At 53.1% G+C, this 20,298-nt stretch overlaps 4 protein-coding genes across 25 annotated transcripts in view; 1 reads left to right on the forward strand and 3 right to left on the reverse strand.

Moving 5' to 3' along the window:
• The window catches only part of LOC147041287 (uncharacterized), a 2,444-nt gene extending 2,291 nt beyond the window's left edge, over positions 1 to 153 (reverse strand). Inside the window, exon 1 of the mRNA XM_085939908.1 lies at positions 1 to 153. This exon is cut by the window's left edge and continues 149 nt beyond it. The gene's annotated coding sequence lies outside the window, so the exon portion shown is untranslated.
• Positions 154 to 1,045: 892 nt separating this feature from the next.
• pogza (pogo transposable element derived with ZNF domain a) lies at positions 1,046 to 8,416 on the reverse strand. Of its 6 annotated transcripts, XM_085939830.1 has the most exons (24): positions 8,002 to 8,416; positions 7,435 to 7,492; positions 7,308 to 7,366; positions 7,161 to 7,221; positions 6,443 to 6,655; positions 6,293 to 6,369; positions 5,977 to 6,105; positions 5,637 to 5,905; positions 5,362 to 5,546; positions 5,193 to 5,293; positions 4,973 to 5,119; positions 4,754 to 4,888; positions 4,604 to 4,681; positions 4,447 to 4,538; positions 4,208 to 4,360; positions 4,078 to 4,137; positions 3,839 to 3,945; positions 3,516 to 3,567; positions 3,195 to 3,366; positions 2,767 to 3,141; positions 2,388 to 2,690; positions 2,045 to 2,239; positions 1,788 to 1,918; positions 1,046 to 1,587 (listed from the first exon to the last, which is right to left on the reverse strand). In XM_085939830.1, exons 2-24 carry the CDS (start codon positions 7,490 to 7,492, stop codon positions 1,320 to 1,322), a joined length of 3,420 nt encoding a protein of 1,139 aa, XP_085795956.1. In that variant the 5' UTR covers positions 8,002 to 8,416; the 3' UTR covers positions 1,046 to 1,319. The 6 variants fall into 6 exon arrangements, with proteins under 6 accessions (XP_085795956.1, XP_085795960.1, XP_085795958.1 ...); XM_085939834.1 differs by lacking the exon at positions 8,002 to 8,416 and having other exon boundaries at positions 2,767 to 3,057; positions 5,389 to 5,546; positions 7,435 to 7,530; XM_085939832.1 differs by lacking the exon at positions 8,002 to 8,416 and having other exon boundaries at positions 5,389 to 5,546; positions 7,435 to 7,530.
• A 583-nt stretch (positions 8,417 to 8,999) lies between these two features.
• On the forward strand, positions 9,000 to 14,954 carry LOC147041289 (phosphatidylinositol 4-kinase beta-like). Of its 8 annotated transcripts, none has more exons than XM_085939842.1 (14): positions 9,301 to 9,689; positions 10,268 to 10,636; positions 10,759 to 11,114; positions 11,188 to 11,496; positions 11,630 to 11,857; positions 11,949 to 12,185; positions 12,312 to 12,409; positions 12,472 to 12,576; positions 12,652 to 12,775; positions 12,870 to 12,983; positions 13,107 to 13,258; positions 13,348 to 13,480; positions 13,565 to 13,685; positions 13,783 to 14,953. In XM_085939842.1, the coding sequence occupies exons 1-14, from the start codon at positions 9,668 to 9,670 to the stop codon at positions 13,962 to 13,964; spliced, it is 2,550 nt and encodes an 849-aa protein (XP_085795968.1). In that variant the 5' UTR covers positions 9,301 to 9,667; the 3' UTR covers positions 13,965 to 14,953. The 8 variants fall into 8 exon arrangements, with proteins under 8 accessions (XP_085795966.1, XP_085795964.1, XP_085795970.1 ...); XM_085939843.1 differs by having other exon boundaries at positions 11,949 to 12,179; XM_085939840.1 differs by lacking the exon at positions 9,301 to 9,689 and adding an exon at positions 9,000 to 9,226 and having other exon boundaries at positions 10,209 to 10,636; positions 11,949 to 12,409; positions 13,783 to 14,954.
• A 282-nt stretch (positions 14,955 to 15,236) lies between these two features.
• On the reverse strand, positions 15,237 to 19,987 carry mindy1 (MINDY lysine 48 deubiquitinase 1). 10 transcript variants are annotated; one of them, XM_085939884.1, is made up of 13 exons: positions 19,748 to 19,987; positions 18,756 to 18,807; positions 18,297 to 18,599; positions 17,945 to 18,181; positions 17,660 to 17,865; positions 17,537 to 17,594; positions 17,397 to 17,461; positions 17,084 to 17,242; positions 16,917 to 17,019; positions 16,548 to 16,690; positions 16,013 to 16,219; positions 15,795 to 15,938; positions 15,237 to 15,554 (listed from the first exon to the last, which is right to left on the reverse strand). In XM_085939884.1, the coding sequence occupies exons 3-13, from the start codon at positions 18,484 to 18,486 to the stop codon at positions 15,474 to 15,476; spliced, it is 1,593 nt and encodes a 530-aa protein (XP_085796010.1). In that variant the 5' UTR covers positions 18,487 to 18,599; positions 18,756 to 18,807; positions 19,748 to 19,987; the 3' UTR covers positions 15,237 to 15,473. The 10 variants fall into 10 exon arrangements, with proteins under 10 accessions (XP_085796010.1, XP_085796004.1, XP_085796008.1 ...); XM_085939878.1 differs by having other exon boundaries at positions 18,752 to 18,807; XM_085939882.1 differs by having other exon boundaries at positions 18,297 to 18,627; positions 18,752 to 18,807.
• Positions 19,988 to 20,298: the final 311 nt, after the last annotated feature.

The following is a 20,298-nucleotide window of genomic DNA, read 5'->3' on the forward strand; positions in this document are numbered from 1 at the left end:
CGGCGTCCATAGTGGCTCTTGCGGTTTTCCTGCCAAGTTTTATGGGGGCTCGCCAAAAGATGTCTGACCTTCTTCTTCTTCTTAGTCTAAAAGTGCACACGCAGGCACTACGTCGAGTCCAAAAATGACAAAGTAGATAGCTAACGGAGCTTATCAAATCAAGACCACTCAGTGACTCGACATCCACTTTTGGAATGCAAACTGCTGTGCGTCTGGGGGGGGGGTCAATAAGCTCTTTGTTTCACTCTAGCACAGCTGGACTGTTAACAATAGACTCAACACACATGCAGTTCCTGTGTCATTCTTCTATTTTCCGTTCTCAGGCCTAAGCACCTGACGCCGATGATGACAAATGTATTCATCCCGATGTCATCAGAGGTCAAAGTTCCTGCCGTACAATGACGAGATGGAGGGAAGGATGAATGAATGCATGAATCCAATTGACACACCTCATTTCATGGAAATTGGAGAGAAATTCAAGAGCCCGTTGAAAATGAATGAAGAGGTCAGTCGAAGTTGTGCTGAACTCCATCGTGAGAAAAAGAAGATAACTGATGACAGGACATGGCGTCATATAACCCAAAGGGAGCGGGGAGCTGTCTCACTCCCCAGTGGGGAGTGCATGCATCCTGTAAACATGCCATGAAAGCATGTGGGCGCCACTTTGGGTTTCCTTTCGACACAAAGAGCACAATACAAAGTCCCTGAAAAGTTTGAAAAAATAAAAAAAGCGAAGTGACGTGGCGGTCATGTGACAGTCCCATGAGACAATAGCGCACAGTGGGGGGGGGGTCAAAGTGCGCATATGCAGTTCCCATCATGCAGCTGGTCACGCCGGCGTCCTCCTGAGGGCATGCTGGGAAAGGGCCGTCTTCTCACAGACGCTAAATTTAACTGCAGTAGCAGCAGCAGCGGCGGCGGCAGGAGGACGTCAAAAGTTCTGGAGGAGCTGGAGGAAAGAAAACTGGTTGGTTCATGCATGCAACAATGAATCATCTAAATACGCAAAAGACTGACAGGGGGTAAAATAAACTGCAGGAAGTCATCCTTCAGAAAAACCATTTTTAATCATTCTCAGAATTGAGGAAAATTGAAAATGTCTAGTGAACGGTAACACGGCGAAATACTGCACGCGATCATCGGGTGTCGCAGAGGTCACAAAGGCTGCGCTGGGAATTCGTAAACCTTCTCCTGGACCCAGATACGCCTGAAAACATCTAATAAACTTTCCAAGGTAGTGAACAGGCACTCGGGAATGAGTGAAACATTCTAAAGCAATCAATGCCAACAATGGCATCGTCGTGGCGGAAAAGATGACGTCACGCCATCTCGGGGTGGTCGCTGTCCTCTTGGCTCAAGTTCATTTTCGGACGCTGGTCACTGCGCACCACCAGGAGAAGTCGAACTTGCTTGGTGGGACGAGCGGGGACCGGAGCGGGGTCCGGGGCCGGAGAGGGATCCGGTGCGGGGTCTGGACCAGGAGGCTTAGCGACTTCCAGGGGCACATTCAGCTTGGCGGTCAGCAATTGGATCAACTGCTGGGCGTCCGTCTGCTCCTTTTGCAGGTGACATACGGACGCAAAGGACCTGAACGGAGGCGGTCGCCACAGCAACAATGTCAGTCGGACGTGACAGATTTCAAGACAAGTCGAAACAAAAGCAAACAACTGAGTCTGATCTCAGGATGGCACAAAAGCGACTGACGTCAATTTGGCGGCGACATTAGCCAGCCGTGAGTTTGGGACGATGGAAACGTAGACGGAGCTTAACAAAAGGAGTCTCCAAACCTTTTCAAGATGCTGACGTCCGAGGCCAGCGTGGACGTCAACTCGCTGAGCCAGCAGGCCAACATCAGGGCCAGCTGGTCCAGACCTAGACCTTCCAGACCGCCGTGCGCCACCAACTGGTTCCAACGGACCTGCCGGCACCACAAGTCACAGCCGTAAAAAAGAAAAGAATCCAGTTTTTCAAGGTGAACGCCATTTTGGAATCTTGTCTCTTTTGGCAGGATTTTGTTTGTCTTGGGGAGGGCTCTCGCACAAACCTGCAGGAAGTTGAGCAGAACGGGCTTGACGCAGACGTCCAGCGGCTGCAGGCGGAAGCTGCAGCCGGCGGGGATAAGGACAACGTCGGTGGAGGTGTCGCTCAACAGGGCCTTGAACCCGTCCGTCAGGTGGCCCCGATGAACGTCCGCCAGCAGCAGCGACTTGCTGTACGGCCACAAGCCCGGGCACCACACCTGCGGCGGAGCACCGCAAGTTCAAGACCCGACTTTCATTTTTCCAAATGGGATGCTCCGGCAATGACTTTTGTTTTTTTTAGTAGGTCGATGAAAAAAGCGGCCACCTCGAGACAAGTTCATTTTTGAGAAGCACGGCGGGCTGTACCTTGCGCACCCACAGCTGCAGTCGTCGGAAATCGGTGAAGCCGTAGCGGCGGGCCTCCAGGAACACGTTGCTGGGGAAGCCGACGGGAAGGACCAAGGGCGCCCCGCGGAAGAAGAGCACGGGTGGCAGGAAGGTTCCGTCCGACAGCGCCGACAGCACCACGTCGAAGAGCGGCGTCTGTGCCGGCGAGCCCTCCAGCCGGAAGGCCCGCCCGCTGCGCCCGGCAAACAGCTCGGCGTCCACAAACACCGACAGCTCATCCATGAAGCCCACGCGCCCTGGCCGCAGACTCTCGCTCTGGATCTGGTCACGGTTGGTCACGGTTGGTAGGCGGACTGACAAAGCGGCAAACGGTGCCACGACTGGGCGGTTCACTCACACGGGAGCAGAGCGAGAGGACGAAGGCGGTGCTCTTCTCCGTGACCGTGTCCAGGACTTTGTCGGTTAGCAGTCCACCGGGGCAGCCGGGCCGCAGGTGGCGGCACAGGCGTTCGACGGCGCGGCGGTGGCGGCTGCTCTCGGGTGGCACGCGGGCACCCGACCGCAGCAGGACATCCTCGCTGATGCGCAACTGTTGCTCGTGGCGGATCAGCGCCCAGGTGGCCACGCGGTACTCCCAGTCCCCCAGCAGCGGGGCAGCGGGAAGCGGAGGAGAAGCGGCGGCAACGGGCTGGGACGATAGGACCACAGTCGGATGTCGAGTATGTACACTTTGTATGTAACCAGTTGAGCTCAAAAAGAAAATAAATACAAGCTGAGGGGGTTTCAAAGAGAAAAGGACTTCAAGCCAAGTAGCGTTCGTCTCACCTCTTGACCCGGTGGCAGCTGAGGCCTGATGAACTTGATGGTCATGGCAGCCGGCGAGGACGGGTCGTAGGGCGAGTCCAGCGCTTTGAGCGACAGCTGGCCTGAGGACCGGCTGGGCCGTGCGTGGTCGATGGCCACGAACGCTCCGCCCGATGATTTGGCACCACGGCTACTTGAAGGACACCCCGCCCCCCAGAAATGGAAATCTCATGTTAATCCCGTCCTCAGCCGATGCCATTGATGCAAAGAGATGGCAGTCGATGACGCCGTCTCTAGGCTTAAGATCATCACAGCCGACAAGGAGGGGGGGGGGGGGGCTACCTGTCAGGAGGCCTTGTAGCTTCCGCCCGGGTTCCCACCATGTTGGAAGGATCTGCAAGGTCACAAGAGCACATCAGCAAGAGGTCTGAATCTTGTGTGGTCAGTTCCTGGCGCCAGCCTTCTCATGTCAACATCGCAAAAATGTTCAAAAGTGGCGCACTCGCACCTGACGAGACAAAATGTGAGCGACGGGTGCGCGTCGTTGGCGCGCCAATTGCCTTTTGGCGGGAAAAAGCAAACGCTCGCTTTGAAAGGGCAATCTGGACTCGGAGCGAAAAGAAAGGGAAGGGGCTGGGGCACAGTACGCGAGTGAGCGTTAATACCTGGCGTGACGCACAGGTGGGTGGGGCACTCGGCCAGGTGCACGGCCATCTGATCTCCCACTTGGGTAACGTAAGTGCACGACGCGCAGTGCAGCTTCCTCCGCGACCTGACACACATCAACACACAAAGAGTGGGCCATTTCTGGAGGATCTCCAAAAGCTGCAGTTGAAGCCAAACATCAGTAACAAGGCGCGGTGGAAGAAATGAACGAGATGTACGTGAAGATGTGGGCACTCACCACACGGGTGAGCGAAACATGCTGCCAAAGTGAGGCTGTTTCTTCAGGGCCGTGTGGTCTCTGCGGGGACACGAGGATGAGCGGCCAGTGAGTGGCGCCGGCAAGCGGCGATGGCGGCGGCGGGACCCACCTGATCATGTGGTTAGCATAGGCGGTGGAGCAGCAGGTGGCGAACGGGCACAGCGAGCAGCGGACGCGAGATGGGAAGTGAGCGCTTAACTTGCCGATGGACGTCTGACACTCCAGGCAGCGCCCCAGCCGCCCGCCGGACATCTTATCCTCGCTGAGGAAGGCGTGATAGCGGAAATGAATGAATGACAACATTGATTTAGGACATGAGCAAAGGCGCCATTCCAAAGGCCTGAGTACCTGCTGAGGTTGGACAAGACGAGACCTAAGACCTCCCTTGATTTGTTCTTGGCAGCTTCTGACGCGGGTGGCGCTGCCTCTACGTCGACCACCTGCAGCACAAAAGAAGAATGTGGAGGAAAGGCATCTCGTCTCGTCAAGTCTCGGGTGCGCTGACCTTACACGGGACCACCGCTCGCCCGGTGGCATCCTCACATTTGGCTCCCGCCACCACCGAGTAGGTCCTGACGGTCACCTACACGCAGAGAGGAGGGGCTAGGGATATGGAGGGCGGGGCCCGCCGACGCACGATCCCGCGGGGCTATACCTTGGTCCCCGGCTTGAGTCCGGTGACCTGGGTGGGCGTGATGTGGCTTCCGTGGTGCAGGTTGTGGTGCTGTTGGCGCTCTTTGCCATTAAGGAAGTGAAGGCGACACTTTTTGCAGCTGAACACAAACCTTCTCTGAAAACCACACGACGAAGTCAGTCACGGCCACATTTTCAACCCTTTCATTTTTGTTTTCTTGACAGCCGATTTGCGCGTCACCTGATGCCTGGCAAAGTGCTGAAAATAGAAGGCGCTGCTGTGTAGAACCTTGAGGCAGTACGGACACAGCAGGTTCTTGGTGTCGGCGTGAAACTCCTCAAAGTGACTCCACACGTCCGAGTAGAATGAGGACCTAAAGTTGCACACCTGTGGCACGCCGGAAGCACAATGAGACGCTTTTTTTCTATACGTTCAACGCTTTTGGGGTCATGCATCCCACCTGGCACACGTAGGGCATCTCTCCAGCCTTGTGCGTGTTCTTCATATGTCGCAGAAATAAAGGCTCTGTGCCAAAGTGCAGCTCGCAGATATCGCACTTGGCTGCCACACAAGCAGAAGCAAAAGTGGGCGAGTGTCAGGCGCTGACGTGGCGCGCGCCATCCACTCACTAGGGCGGGCGGGCGGGCGTGACTGACCGTTGGTCACGCGCTGCGTATGCGCAGCCTCCACGTGGCACTCGAGTCTGAACGGCGAGCTAAAGCGTCGGAGGCAGTGAGGACAGGAAGACACCGAGTCCATGTGGTGGTCTTCTTTTGCCAGCTTGGCAATGTGTGTCTTCAAGTGGGACATCAGCCTTTTGAGGGGGGGGGGGGGGTGACAGCAGGACATGAAAAGGCTGACGCACAAACCAAATCGGGACGGAACCCGGCCGTAAGTTTCTCACTGGATGTTGCTGCCAATGGTGTCTTGGCAGTGCAGGCAGTGGAAGAGTCCGGTATGTACGCGTCGGGTGTAGCTGCGGTCACTGACGCCGCCGCCGACTGGGTCGTGTCCGTAGTAGAAGTCCTCCACCATGATGACCAGCTTCCCAAGGTCAGGCTCTGGCCGAATAAGCCGAGGGGAGTCGGGGCGGCGGGCAGGGCCCGCCGAGGGATCGGAAGGAGCAGCCGCCGCGGCCGGGCGTGGTGAGGAGGTGCGACTGACCCTGGCAGTCTGGGAAGGGGGGGTCACGTGGCTCAATTTAGTGGAACAATTACGTTTTCAGGCGGACAGGCGGAACTCACGGCGGCTGCGGCGGCCATCGACTCTCTGCCGGCATTTTTGGCTCTGTTTTTATGGCGCTTCCTGTCGTTTTTCTTCTTCCTGATCATCTTGAGCTGCGTCAGGCTCTCGGCAATGATAGGACTGCAGAGCTGGATGGGAGGAAGCAAGGTTGTCGTCATGCGTAGTACAAGCGGCGTCTGTACTCGGACTTCATCTCCTCGTCCGTCATTCGTTAAAACGAAGGGACGACTAAAGCACACGAGTCGACGAGCAGCTGTTCCCTTTGGACGGGTTTTGCGCACTCGCAATTATCACTCTGCTCTCAGCGTCACTTACACAAACGAATCCTCGTAGCTCCGAGACCAACTTGTATTGAGATACGCACGCCGTACACCTCAAAGGTCGGGCTGGACCTGAACACAAATGTACAGCCGAGTCAGGCCGTGTAAGCACGCGTCGGACTTTCGGCCTGCGGCGTTGTCATACCTTTGGGTGTATGATTTTGGCTGGTGCCAGCGGGGGTCTTGGGCTTTGAGGAATGCGGCGGAGGGTTCTGGGTAATGCCGCTGTTCTGGTGCTCCTTCGTACCCGTGATGTCGGCAGCGCAGACAGACAGGGAAGGCGACGCTGCACGGACAGTGACGAAGCCGCTGGATGAACCGCTGGGATGGAAATGTAGCTTCAACTCCATGTCGCCTCCTGTGGGAGGTTACCTTTACTTCAGAGGTTGCCATGGCAAACGACGCCTCAACACCCCAATGCAGTCATCTTAGTCATCTCCAAATGCGATGTTGTTTGCTCGTTGACTTTCAATCGGCAATCAAATTCTTTACTCTGACCCAAAGTGATGCGAGCGCCGTGGGTGCACAATGAGCCATTTTTCAAGCGTGCAAAGCGCAGAATGTTGTTTACAAGCCTTGATGCTGTTGGAAGAATGCGCAAACAAGGACTTTTGCAGTCAACTGCAGCTCCAAGCCTCATTCTTGAAGAATTCTGGACTGTTTGCCTAAGTGCTGCTCTTGAATGGAGTCACCGTGCCGCGCATTTATCTCAGTCCTCAACCGAGGTGGAGTAACAATGTGAAAAGTGAGACTGTTTTTGACAAACCAGACACAAAAGGAGTGTCTTTAAGGTTGGATTGATTTGGACTGCCAATTGCAAAAACTGTGCAGAAGGGGTGAGGGGCAGCGAGACGTGCACTGACCTGCGGGCAACGGGGGGACGTGACGGCCGTTGAGTGAAAAACCCAGACGAGCCCCTGACAGCTGGACGCGGGAATGCCACGGCAAGACAAGAAAGAAGTCAAGATTCACTTGCGACCGAGGCGGCCGATGACGGCGAGGAGCGTTACCTCTGGCGGGCGGCAGCCATGTGCTCCCGTGTTCGTCGGGGGGTCCTCCTCTTCCTCGTCTTCCATCCAAAACAAATATCAAAGATGAATTTCTGACAACAAGCATCACGAGCTTTGAAATGTTCACCTTCATCGCACGACAACTCTTCCTCCGACTCCATCGACACGTCGGAATGATTGGCCATCTGTGCGCAGCGAGCGATGACAGGAGAATGAAAGGGGGGGGGGGTTGCAAAAATAAATATAACATATTTCATTATTATATTTTATTATTAGATTATTTATTCGAAACATATTACATAATATAATGAAACTTCTATTACATAAGTCCAGAAATGGCTTCAGAAATGGCTTCAAAAGAATAATATCATTGGAAAAATGATATTTGAATCATTGGTGCAAAAATGCGCCTGGCAATGTCCATCAACTTATGTCTTTGGAATCTGACGCGTAACTAATTTACAGCACTTGAATGGGGAAATTTGATTTGACATGCGAGTAAATTACGGGAACTTTCCGAATGTTTGATTCAAAGTGTGTCACCGTGCGTGGAACGCTCCAACGTAACCCCCCCCCCCCCCCCGAAACCCCGTGGCTAACAGCTAGCCGGGCTGCCTAAAATCCAGCAACGCAATTTTAACAGCAATTTTACAAAAGGACCGTTTCTCAAAAAGTTTCACATACATTCTCTTACCTTTTGTGCGTCTTTATAGGTTCTCTAAATCAGTGATTGGAGTGAAGCTGTAAGCGCAAAGTGGTGACTTTTCCACAAGAAAAGCTTGAAACTCCTCTTTGACTAGATGCTAGCAATTAGCCGCAGACACGCTGCGTGTGTGTGATACGGCCACTGGTAGTTGTGTGTCCTTCCGCCAATCACGCATCACACTGCACGGGCGGAGGGATATTGTTAGCCTTAGAAGCTATGCTAACAGTTGGTCACTTTGCATTTTCCTCTCAATATATCCTCTAGATGAAAACAAACTTTATCTGCAACCGATGAAAACAATGACTCCAATATATCTGATATTGATACTGGTACAAGTGGTCTAAAAATGTGTTCGTGTACAATATCATTGTCTTAAGTCATACTCTGGTGCCCTGCTTCCCGAGAGAGTGAGAGAGAGAGAGAGAGAGAGAGAGAGAGAGAGAGAGAGAGAGAGAGAGAGAGAGAGAGAGAGAGAGAGAGAGAGAGAGAGAGAGAGAGAGAGAGAGAGAGAGAGAGAGAGAGAGAAGGAAAGAGAGAAGGAAAGAGAGAAGGAAAGAGAGAGCGTTCGCTTTTGAGTTCCAAGCGGAAAGTGACTTTAGAAAAAAGTATCATATAATAATAATAATAATAAAGACAACCCATCCCTTATCCAAACCACTTGATCCTCACAAGGGTCGCGGTGTAATATGATATAATAATAATAATAATAATAATAATAATAATAATAATAATAATGCCCAGAAAACGACACGCTAGGGTTAGAGTCAATCGTCACTTTAATTGACATTTGAAAACGTTTCAACTCCAACAAAAAACGACAATAATAATAATAATAATAATAATAATAATAGCTTCTACAAGAAGATCAGTCGGAACCTCGCAGCGGTCACTGCTCGGGCCCTAATAACTCGCGGTTGTGGAGGCAATCAATACGTTATAAACCAAAAGGTATTGCTTTTATTATGGCAACCAAAACCGGAAGTGTGGCATAGCTGCATCGTGGGTCGGCGATTGATGATGCGTCACTTCAAGCTGAAAACAAATCAGGCGGATCGTCAACACGTCCGCAAAACAACAACAACATAACAGCAACGCAACAGCGAGACAACCGGATGGACACGTTGACGGTGCGAGAGGACATCCGGATGTATTCGTGAAGGAAAACCTCAAAGCATCTGCACGGACGTCGAAAGTGATTTGCTCGACTTTCGCGGTCAGTGCCCTCGCCTCTTCTGCAGATTTGGGAGCTTGCTGATACTGATTAGCCTGTTTGTTGGACATCTTTTCTTCCTCCTGCCTCATCGTCATTGCGACCATCACGGCAGCTGACGCGCATGCGCGAACACATCGCGACGCCACAAAGTTTGTCGCCTCGTCACGTCACGCGACGTCACAAAAAAGACGAGTTTCGGTATGGTGACGTCACCACTAGTTGAAGTCACAGGAATTCAAGAGGTCCAGATTACGGTAGTGTGCGCTCGCGCTCCAGATGTGTTGTCCGGTGATGTCACAGGGTTCTGAGAATCCATTCTAGCCTTGACCTAATTTGTCCTGGAACAGCAAAAGAGAAGTAGGCGTCTTTTTCCGACGACCGGCAGACATTTCTTACCTTTTATCTTCAATTTTTTTTCCTTCAAGATGATTGCCAGCACTAATGTGGAACAAGCCTGAAACAGGTTGGGCCAGCAATGAGCCGTAGAGTTGATCGTCACATTTTTGTGCATTGTGATGGAGTGGAAAGTTGCCAATCGATAGGCGGCCTGACTGGGAAAGAAGGAAGTGGACGCAAATACAAGCCAACGTCATCCCTCAACCACAAAGTCCAAAACCTCCACTCCACCTTAGCTTCATTTGAGATCCTGAACCCCACACAATCTTTGGCCACATGGAGACAAAAAAACAGATAGGAAAGTGTAGCCGTTTCTTACTTGGTGTTCTTGTCGGTTCTTCCGTCCTGGTTGTCTTGTGACAAGTCCTCATTGGTGGCTCAGCTCATATCACACTCCAGTCCAAAGTACGCTTCAGCCCTGCAAAACAAAAACTGTCTAGACTAGCCCATGTTATTGCTGTTCGTTAGCTTCAAGCTGTGGGCGATCATTTGGCGATTCGGCTTGGGGACATTCTCCCAAGATGTAATTCCATCTGGATGTTTTATTTTTATAAACTAATGGAAATCCATTGGTTAACATCCGCAGGCTTCCCGGTTCCAATGAGACTCACGTTCTTGGGAAATCTTCTGTCTTGTCCTCCCCAGAGATGGCCGACACCCGAGTTTCCTTCTCTCCTGCTCTGCGTCTACTCCAGCTAAGCCCCGCCCACACGCCAGCGCCCGCACCCCAGTCCTCGTCCCCTACCGCCTTTTCGTGCCCGTCGTCCCCCTCCAGCGCCTCGTCGTCATCCTCGTCGTCATCGCGTTATTCCGAGAGTTGTTCGGACTGCCCGACTCGCCGGCAGCGCCGCCGGCGCCCGGCGCCCCGCCCCCAGCCGGCCCGTGATGAGCGCCCGTCCTCGCTCAGCGCCAGCCCCCTCAGCTCCAGCCCAGGCGGCAGCAGTGCCAGCCTCAGCAGTGACGTCCCAGATCCCGCGCCCGCCCCCACGCCCCCCCCTGAGAAGGAGCTCCAAGGTAATCCCACCAGGCCAGCCGCACCTTTGTCCTTCTTCCCGCTTGCCGCTTTTCATTTTGCCTGTTGAAAAACCATACATCGAAACGCCGACATCAACTCGGTTTGTTTTTTCTCGTTCCAGTGATTGACACGGAGGTGGCACTGAAGGCGTGCCAGGAAGTTCTGCTGAAAGTCCAAATGCAGCAGCAGGACGGCGCCATCCGAGAGGAGGACGAGGAGCGGCGGGCAGACGCGCGCGACCTCTCCCCTGCCTCCGATCGCTCGTCGTGGCTACTGCGCCTGTTCCAGTCCAAGCTATTTGATGCGTCCATGGCGGTGGCGTACCTGTTCAAGTCAAAGGAGCCTGGCGTGCAGGCTTACATCGGGAACCGCCTCTTTGGATTTCCGACCTCCGATGTGGACTTTTACTTGCCGCAGCTGCTCAGCATGTACGTGCACATGGACGGCGAGGTGGGGGACGCCATCCGACCGTACCTGGTGAGTGGGCCAGGGAGGGGAATTGGGCCGCTACGTGGCAGGGGCGTTGTTCTGACCTGCAATTATTGGGCAGGTGCACCGCTGCAGCGGCTCCATCGTCTTCTCGCTGCTGTGCGCGTGGCTGCTGGGCGCCTACTCGTCTGACATGCACATCTCGGCACAGCGACATTCGCGAGGGGCCAGACTGCGAAAACTCATTCTGTCCGACCAGCTACGGCCCGCCTCTGCCACCACCGCCGCCCCAGCCTCGCCACCCTGCTCACCGGGCGGGTCACCCTCCCGAAGGGGCCACCGGAGATCCAAGTCGGATGCTACCACATGCAGCGACCCGGGCGGCGCCCTGCGCAGGACGGAAAGTAACCCCAAAGTGGAGGTGCAGGAGGTGAGCATCTGGACTGCTGTGCTTGCCTGGCTGGAAGACCAAAATAAAACCTGAGAAGATTCCAGCGGTGGGTGAGAGGGAAAGGGTCATCTCTACTATGACTCTGATCTGCCGCGTGTGATTTTCTCTCCAGCCGGAGCGTCTGCGTCCTCAGCGCGAGCTGGTCAAGTCTCTGCTGGCCATCGGTCGCCGACTGGCCTCGCTGCCCGGCAAGGAGCAGAAGACGCAGCGTCTCATCTCGGAACTGTCACTGCTCAACCACAAACTTCCCGCCAGAGTTTGGCTGCCCACGGCCGACTTTCAGCACCACCTGGTCAGGATTCCCCACTCGCAAGCTGCCGTGCTCAACTCCAAAGACAAGGTGAGTGCTAACTTTGCCGATCATCTCCTGAAGGAAAGCTTCTTAGTGTTTTCACGAATCCACAAGCCGCCTGCACGTTTACGCGCCACAGGCTCCGTACATCATCTACGTGGAGGTGCTAGAGTGCGAAAACTTTGAAACGTCGCCCGTGCCCATCCGCATCCCCGAGACTCGGATCCGCTCGGCCCGCTCGGCCGACAACCTCGACTGCAACGCGGACGCCGCCGCTTGCGTGGGCGCCGCAGGCGGAAGCCTGTCCGGCGTCCACAACTACGACAACGACGACGACGCCTGGGCCACCGACGATATCGGACAGCTGCAGGTAGAGGTGAGACGCTTCCCACTGACTTCCTGTTTGCTTACACTTGACTTCCCGCTTGCTTCCCCGTTTACTATGTTTGCCCGCTCGTCGACTTCCCGTTCGATTCCCGACTGTCCGTGTTCCGCGGTGGAGGTTCAGACAAGTAGCAGTGACAACCTGAGTCAATTTTCGCTGGACAGCCTGACCAGCGTGGAGAGCAGGGAGGTGTTTGTCGCCGCCGGAGATATCAGGTGAGCGGGTGTGCCGCGGTTCCTCTCCCCTGTTGAGGCTGACCCTGTCCCACGGGTCGCAGACGCCGCCTGTCGGAGAACCTGGCCCAGACCCCCACCTCTTTCAGGAAGGACCCCGAGGACCCCTCGGCCGTCGCCCTCAAAGAGCCCTGGGAGGACAAAGTCAGGTGGGGGGGCCGCCGGCGCCAGCGCATACCGCGGCGTCACATTCTCGTCTCGAGTCATCAAGTGCGTACGCGCAGGCGTATCCAGGAGACGTCCCCGTACGGCCACCTCTCCGGCTGGCATCTCCTTCCCGTCATCGTCAAGTGCGGAGACGACCTGAGACAAGAACTTTTGGCCTATCAGGTGCTCACCCAGCTACAGGTGCAGACGCCATTTTTCCTTCCTTCCTCCCTCCCACCGACGGCACGTCACTGTTGAGTACATTAGCGTGACAAGCGCCTGGGGTTGCCTTCAGGCCATCTGGCGTCAGGAGCGAGTCCCTCTCTGGATTAAACCTTACAAGATCCTGGTGATGTCATCAGACAGTGGGATGATTGAACCTGTTCTCAACGCTGTCTCCTTGCATCAGGTAGGGTCTCGCCCTTGGCTTCCTTCACGCTCTTTGAGACTTTGTCCATGTACTTCTTCTCAGTTTTATCTCCCCGCCCGCTTGTTTCCGCTGTCGTATCGGTGACGGCAAATATTCCAACAGGTCCGCAAGCAGAGTCAGCTGTCGCTGCTGAAGTACTTCCTGCAGGAGCACGGCGGCTTCACCACTGAACAGTTCCTCAAAGCCCAGAGGAATTTTGTACAGAGCTGCGCCGGCTACAGCCTGGTTTGTTACCTCCTGCAAGTCAAGGACAGGTCAGAGATTTTCTCCCCTCGGCTTAAGTCGGTACTCCTCAGACGTGATGTAGTAGCTCGTCTGTCCGTATCCGCGTTTATCCACGCAGGCACAACGGCAACATCCTCCTGGACTCGGAAGGTCACATCATTCACATCGACTTTGGCTTCATCTTGTCCAGCTCTCCGCGCAATCTGGGTTTCGAGACGTCGGCGTTTAAGCTGACCGACGATTTTGTGGAGGTGAGCGTGCGTCGGCAATCTTCCAAGTGCCTTGAAGGCTGAAGGTCGGGGCGACGACGTTGTGACTCGCTCGCGTGTGTTCAGGTGATGGGCGGCCTGAATGGCGACATGTTTGTCTACTACAAGATGCTGATGCTGCAGGGGATGATCGCGGCCAGGAAGCACATGGACAAAGTGCTGCACATGGTGGAAATCATGCAGCAAGGTAGGCAGCGGGCTCGCCATTCGATTTGAGTCCTCACATAACATTTTGGGCTCCAGAGCAAAGTGAGAGCCACCCGCTTGTGTATTTGTGTTGCCAGGATCACACCTGGCTTGCTTCCAGGGTTCGGGGACCATCCGCGGCCTGAAGGAGCGTTTCCACATGAGCCTGACGGAGGAGCAGCTGCAGCTGCTGGTGGAGCGAATGGTGGACGGCTCCGTGCGCTCCATCACCACCAAACTCTACGACTCCTTCCAGTACATGGTCAACGGCATCATGTGACTCCAAAGCCAACCGCCTTGCTTTCCTCCGGTTGAGCTCCAATTTCTGGCTTCTGCTGTTGCTGCTTGTTTTTAGGCCTTCTCCTAACGCGTCCTTAGTTTCCTTCTTCTTGAACTCTTCTTTCGGCTGCATCATGGTCGTCTTCCTTTGTCTCTTGTTCGGTACCGAAGAAGCACACTACGTGCGACAAAACATTTGTGTATCGTCGTTGCACGAGCCTGGCTTGTTAGCTTTAGCCTTTATGCTAACCTTGCACACGTGACAAAAGCTGAATGTTCTCATTCTCGTGTCCTTTCAATCTTAAACATATCTCGTAGTTTTGACGGGAATGCTAATGTTAGCACGACCACGAGTCGCTGTTTTGTTTACATGGCGAACAAAGGTCTGTTGAGGCAACACTTGAAATGGAGCCTCGTTTCCTTTTGTGAATTCTAAAGTCACATTTGTGGTGTTAACTCCGTTACAGGATGCTAGTTTTTGTTTCCTGCAGATCAGATGCACTAACTTGTCACTCTGTGATTGGCCAACACTACATTCCTATGACTGCAGCCAATCAGGAGGCACGTTTACATTGCGGTTGTACGACCTGTTTGAAGACGCTGTGGGAAAGCACACCTTTGTATTATTGGCAACGACGGAGCTCACCTGGCTAAGGAGCCACTGCTCACCTTTCAGTAAAAATTCCAATCAAATGTATTTTGCCTATTTCTTTACTGCAGGGCCGTCAGATTGTAGTGACCAGCGTTATTTTTGGAAGTCAAAAACTAACGAATAAAGTGACTAATTTGATTGACAGCCGTTTCACTTGATCAATACAACTTTTTTTGAACCGCAGAAGAAAGCACACCGCTAGCAGCTGCTAGCCGAAATGCTGCTGTCCTTGTTAAGCCTGAAAAAAAGCCATGAAGACCAAAAAAAAAAAGTGCCGCTGCCTTTTTCCTTCTGTCGCTATTTGATAATGTGGAAATAAAAAACAAGTTAGAATGTAAAAATAGGTCTGAAGCTCTTTTTTTTTTTAGTTGGAATGTAAAAATAGGTCTGAAGCTCTTTTTTGTAATTACGCTAAAAAGTACAACGATTAAGCGACTCAAAGATGAATGGACTCTAGATTAAATTTAAGTCTCTTGAAAATGGACTGATTTAGAGAACCCAGTAAACTTGAAATTGGCCAAATCCTTTGACAAGGTTTTCTGACGAATAGAACTGAGACTGCATCCAAATGGTCTCAATGGTCTTATTGTATGATTTGGAAGTAATCATAATAGAAAATAATTTTAACAAATACAACATTTTATTTTCAAAATGTTTGAAGCATAGACAGCATGATGGTAAATGGGGACAAAGTTTCAAAGGTACGGTGGAAAGCGATTAGCGATGCTTTTATTGGCCCGCGAGCTAGTGAGACAAGCTTGTTATGACATGTGACCTTTGACAAACGTAAAAAGGGAAACAAACTCACACAGCACTGCGGTCTGGCATCTGCGTGCAAGCGCTACACGGAGGGACGAGTTAAAGTAGGACACAGTCGGCGTCTTTTTCTCTTCTCCTTGCCCCTCCTGGCTGTGACCCCTGACCTCTGGCCTCTGACCTCTGAAAGTCACCAGAATGTACGTATGACACATGACAACTATTTTGACTGACACGTAAATCCTGGCCAAAACATGACCGGGATTTGAAAGCGGGCTTCACTTCCGAAACATGGCTGAAACATAACTAGTGAGTACCTCGGTCATGCTGGAAACATACAAGTTTAACAAAGTACAAAACACGGCTCAAGGACCAGCTCAAAGTCTGAAAGGAGACGAAAGCATGAGCGAGTGTCGTCGTCACCTGCGAGGCCGCTTGCTGCGCTCCTTGTTGTTGTTGTCGTTGGTACTCTTCCTGTTGCAACTGCTGGGCCAGCTCCAGGTCGCCGAGCGGTCCTGAGGCCCCCCCGCCGCTCTCCTGCTGCAGCGACACCGCCACCAGATAGTCCTGAGGCGTGCACGCGCATTTGAGACATCGGGAGCAAGAGCATGACGACGAGACGGATCAATTGTGCTCGCTACCTGGTCGATTTGACGCTGCAGCCGTCGGTCGCAGGGCGGCGGGGAGCCACCGGGGGGCGCGGGCGTGGCCTCCTTCCGAGGAGGATGACACAGGCGGAAGTCGGAGTTGCAGAAGTTCCCGTCCCCTTCTACGTTGTGCAGAGACTCCCACACCAGGCCCTCCTCACGCAGGAAGCCCTGGTCCGTCACCAGCAGGTACAAGTGGCCCTGATGGGCAAAGCGTCCGCCTTGGTCTGAAGGGCCCTGCCACCGGGACCAGGCCCACTTTTTGCTACGAAAACGCGGGGGGGGCCCACGAGGACAACGGCACGAGCCAACGGTGAGGAAGAAAGCGCGCCTGAAAGCCGACGGGCGGACGAGCACAGTCAATTTCAATTCGGGCTGCTTATTCTGCGCTTCTTTTCATTACTGGTGTCACGTCTTGGCAATCGTGCCAGCGTCACGCCATTCCAGCGCAGGGGGCGCGTCAAAGTGGAGCCTGCCTCGCCTCGTGCCCGACCGCAAGCGGAAGGTGAGCGTGTGCGTGTGACGCCACCTTGTGTTTGATCATGGTACTGAAGTGGTTGTTCCTGAAGAAGACGCACATTTCTCCCTCTTTGGCGGCGGCGTTGAGCTCACACAGGCCGTGATAGGACAGCTGAGTTGCCGTTGTCTCCAGGAAGTGCTCAGCCACCAGACCTGGGCACATGCGCGCAACACGAGAGTGAAAGGACTCGCCAAAGCAACGTATGGAAATAGCAAACGTGATGCGTGACATTCATGTGGATGATCAAACGATGCATCCGACTGACAACTTCAAGTCTTTGGTGAGGAATGAACGCAATGGGCGATTTGGCATCTCCAGCGTTTGTTTCGCGTGCGAAGGCTGAACTCACGCCGCCTTCTCGTGTCACCGCGTTACTACCTTCGCTGACTCGCGCGCTGTCGGCCGAATGTTTGCAGTCGATGATCTTCTCCACCAGCTGGTTGTAGCTCAGCTTGCCAACGGCAGCCACCATCTCCGGACTCTGTGCGCACAGGCACGACGGTCAGAGCGCGTGAACGCAGACGGTTTGGAGCGGGGCTTGTCACCTGGGGGTCCACCAGCCATCCGTGGTAGAGCGGGATGTCAAGGAGGTCAAAGACGATGCACTCGGGTGTGTACTCAAAGTCAGTGACGGAGGTGAAGCGGACATTGACGTCCAGACCCGTCGAAAGTTTGGGCAGCACTGCCATGGCATCGCCCATGTTCTGAAATGTCCCGGCCACATCGAGAGTCAGGCGTTTGGTCTGGCCATCGATAGCCTCGTCTTTCCGCCACATTCAAAGCGTGTTTCAATCATAGAAACATTTTAGTTCTACCTGGTGTTGCCACACTAGCACGTAAAAATGTGCGCGTGTGTACCTGTTGAAAGTTGAGACGCATCCCGTCTGTCTTTTCTCTGGGTGTCATCGACAGCACGCACTCACCTACGCATGCATGCATGCGACACAGATTATGCTAATGATGATGATGTCATGGCGAGGTGGTGGGCAGCAGCTTACCCAAGTGAGCCATCAGGTCCTCTGTTGTGACAACTTCAGTGTGAGCCGGGAGCTTTGCCTAGAAAGGCGCGCACGTCAAGACATGCGCACATTGCTTTGTTTAGGAAAGAGCGGGAGCGGTACCTTCCAGCGAAGGAAGAGGATGTTCATGATGGCCAGCAGGGGGCAGGGTCCATTGTCGCTCTGGGTGACGATGGGCGTTTTCTTCTCCTTCCAGGTGATCCACTTGACCAGGTAATACGAGGCTTCGGCGGGAACGTCGGCGGGCACATCAATGGGAGCGGCGGCGAGAGCGGCGGCAGGAGCGACAGCGGGCGCGTCGGCGCCCCCTTCGGACAGGAGGACAATTTCAGGCCCACCTCGATTATCCTGCCGCGTCACGGGGTCATAGTCGTGAGCAAGCTCCACCTGCCACCTGCTCGTCACCCTTCAGACACGGCAGCTCATTGGTCGGGGAGCCTCCCTCCGCCGAGTATGACGAAAACGCGTTGTCTGCCTCCCGAGACCCTTCCGTGGCCGCCGTCGTCCCCTCGGAGAAACTCAAACCAGTAACGGAGAAGGACGGAGAGTCGCCGGACTCTTGCAGCTCCTCCAAATTGTCGGCTGTCGCCACGGACGAACTCTGTGCCGCCTCCGCTTCAGGACCTGTGGCCACACGCGCACGCCTCAATATTGGAAGCTATACGAGCCAAACATGGCGGAAATGTGAGCGAAGCACACAGCGTGGGCGAAGGTGACTGCGGAAACAAGCGCAGCTCACCCGTGACTCCATCCTCCGGCAGGTCTTGCTCTGTCTCGTTGTGCGTCGGTACGTTGTCGGATGTCGTGGACTCCATCCCTTTCTCCCGCTCGACGCAGGAGTCGTCATTCCCGCCGCTTGTCGCCTGGCTGCTGACCTTTGACTCCGCTGTTGATGCATCCACGTCTGCTGCCGTCTTTGAGGCGGACATGTTGCTGTGATGATATTGATGATGATGATGAGGCGGCGGCGTCAGTTCAAAGCGTGACTCAGCACATGGTGTCCTCACGAGTCACCGTCAATCACTCGCAGCGCTGACATGGTCTGAAGAAGAAGATGAAGAAAAGGCCGTCTAGGTGTCAGACACAACAAAGGTGGAAATTCATTGGTGGTCAAAAACATACGCTACATCGCATATGCTGCGGCCACAAAAAACAAATCCGCACCGGGCTGTGTCGACGGTGGAACAATCGTACCTACGCTGCAAGCAACATGACGTCACTAAGCAGAGGCGGTGGGATTCGCACACTTTCTGCAGCAGAAGATAAAAAGGAAACCAATAAAAAAAAAAACATCTTTTGCAATGAAAGCCTCCGACCAACATATCATCAATGATGTGAAACACTTAGGAGTTGCATTTTGTTGTGTGACAAGGGCAAGTGCGGCCAGGCGTTCATCAAGAGATTTCAAACCTTTCACTTTCCCAAAAACATGAAGCTCTCCAAAAAACCCTATCATGACTAACAATGAAATGCAATTGCGTAGTGGACCCAGGTGTTTCTAAAAAAACGAGCTTGCCCAGCCCTACTTGCGATTGTACAAAGTATATTTGCGACTGTAAGCCACGAGATGTGATTAAAACAGGTCGCCGTTGTATGTCAAAGCCTTGCCCTTGCACACTTTATTCAAAGTTGAGACTGCCGTTTTTGTTGAGCAATTGACATACTACCTTGAGACACATGCGACAAGTATCGTTTATGCTGGCGAATTGATCAACTGTGTGCACAGAGAGCAGCGTATTAGCGCGTACTTGTACTCACAACCAACTCGAGTTTCAAAAACAGCTTTACGCCGATCAAAGCGGAGCTAGCTTAACTCCTTATGCTAACTGTAGCGTCATACAATCACAAACGGTGACGTCATAGCCTTAGCCAGGCTAACTCGTTAGCTTGTTGGCAAGACGACGGGAACATAAATGTTGACAAGCTTTGACGAGTTGCTAGCACGGATAGTTAACTACTTGGTGGCTAAAAAAAAAAAAGTCTCGATTCTTACTCAACACGAGAAGTGTAAACAACACGAGAAGTGTAAACAACATGAGTCTTTGTGTCTCTTCACAAACTCGTGCTTGTAAGCTGTCACAATTCGGACAACCTTTGACGTTTTACCGTGAAACCATCGCCTCTTAACAACGTGAGGCTAACTATCGGTTGTCGTGTAACAAATAAAAGCAGCGAGTGCACATTTGTTACCTTTTGGGGAGCTCACGCAGCTGTAGTGTTACTTTGTTGATAGTTGCCCAGTGGGGCGGAGCTTGGCTTTTTACGATGTCGATGCCAGACTGGATTTGATCCAGCTTTTCGTGGAATACTTTATTTCATAAACAATCTCGATAGCTAAATCCAGCGAAAAGAAGACCCTTTCGCGACTTTATTATTCCACGTTCACGTAGAGTGGCAGGAGGGGGGCGAATGAGTCAGCAGATGGCAGCACTTGCTTGTCACTTTTTTTTTTTCTTCTTCTTCGTTTTGTTTTACGACGGGTGGTGCATTACCGCCATCTACTGTATTGAAGTGTAGGCCAAAGTACGTACCTTCCCATTACAGGGGGTCCTCGGTTTACGACGCCGATCCGTTTCTATGTAAGCAATGTAGACTGAATTTCTGTGTAAGTCGGAACAATAATAAAACAGTAATAATAGTAATAAAATGAAATAGTACAGTGATAAAAGTAATTCAATACAAGTTAGAACAGTAATAAAACCATAATGCCAAAATGAAAATGATAAAAATGATAACGTGAG

The sequence above is a fragment of the Syngnathus leptorhynchus genome, chromosome 20 (genome assembly GCF_054491065.1).
Source record: "Syngnathus leptorhynchus isolate UIUO chromosome 20, UIUO_Slep, whole genome shotgun sequence".
Classification (NCBI taxonomy): Eukaryota; Metazoa; Chordata; class Actinopteri; order Syngnathiformes; family Syngnathidae; genus Syngnathus; species Syngnathus leptorhynchus.

Coding starts and splice junctions, on each gene's coding strand:
- mindy1 (XM_085939880.1), bottom strand. CDS start 18,486: ATGTCCGCCTCAAAGACGGCAGCAGACGTGGATGCATCAACAGCGGAG. Junction 17,462..17,536: donor GGACCTGATGGCTCACTTGG/GTAAGCTGCTGC, acceptor ATGCATGCGTAG/GTGAGTGCGTGCTGTCGATG. Junction 17,243..17,396: donor TGCGTCTCAACTTTCAACAG/GTACACACGCGC, acceptor GGGACATTTCAG/AACATGGGCGATGCCATGGC.
- pogza (XM_085939830.1), bottom strand. CDS start 7,492: ATGGCCAATCATTCCGACGTGTCGATGGAGTCGGAGGAAGAGTTGTCG. Junction 3,946..4,077: donor ATGTTTCGCTCACCCGTGTG/GTGAGTGCCCAC, acceptor GATGTGTGTCAG/GTCGCGGAGGAAGCTGCACT. Junction 1,588..1,787: donor GACGTCAGCATCTTGAAAAG/GTTTGGAGACTC, acceptor GCCTCCGTTCAG/GTCCTTTGCGTCCGTATGTC.
- LOC147041289 (XM_085939836.1), top strand. CDS start 9,668: ATGTGGAACAAGCCTGAAACAG. Junction 10,637..10,758: donor CCCTGAGAAGGAGCTCCAAG/GTAATCCCACCA, acceptor TTCTCGTTCCAG/TGATTGACACGGAGGTGGCA. Junction 12,984..13,106: donor ACGCTGTCTCCTTGCATCAG/GTAGGGTCTCGC, acceptor ATATTCCAACAG/GTCCGCAAGCAGAGTCAGCT.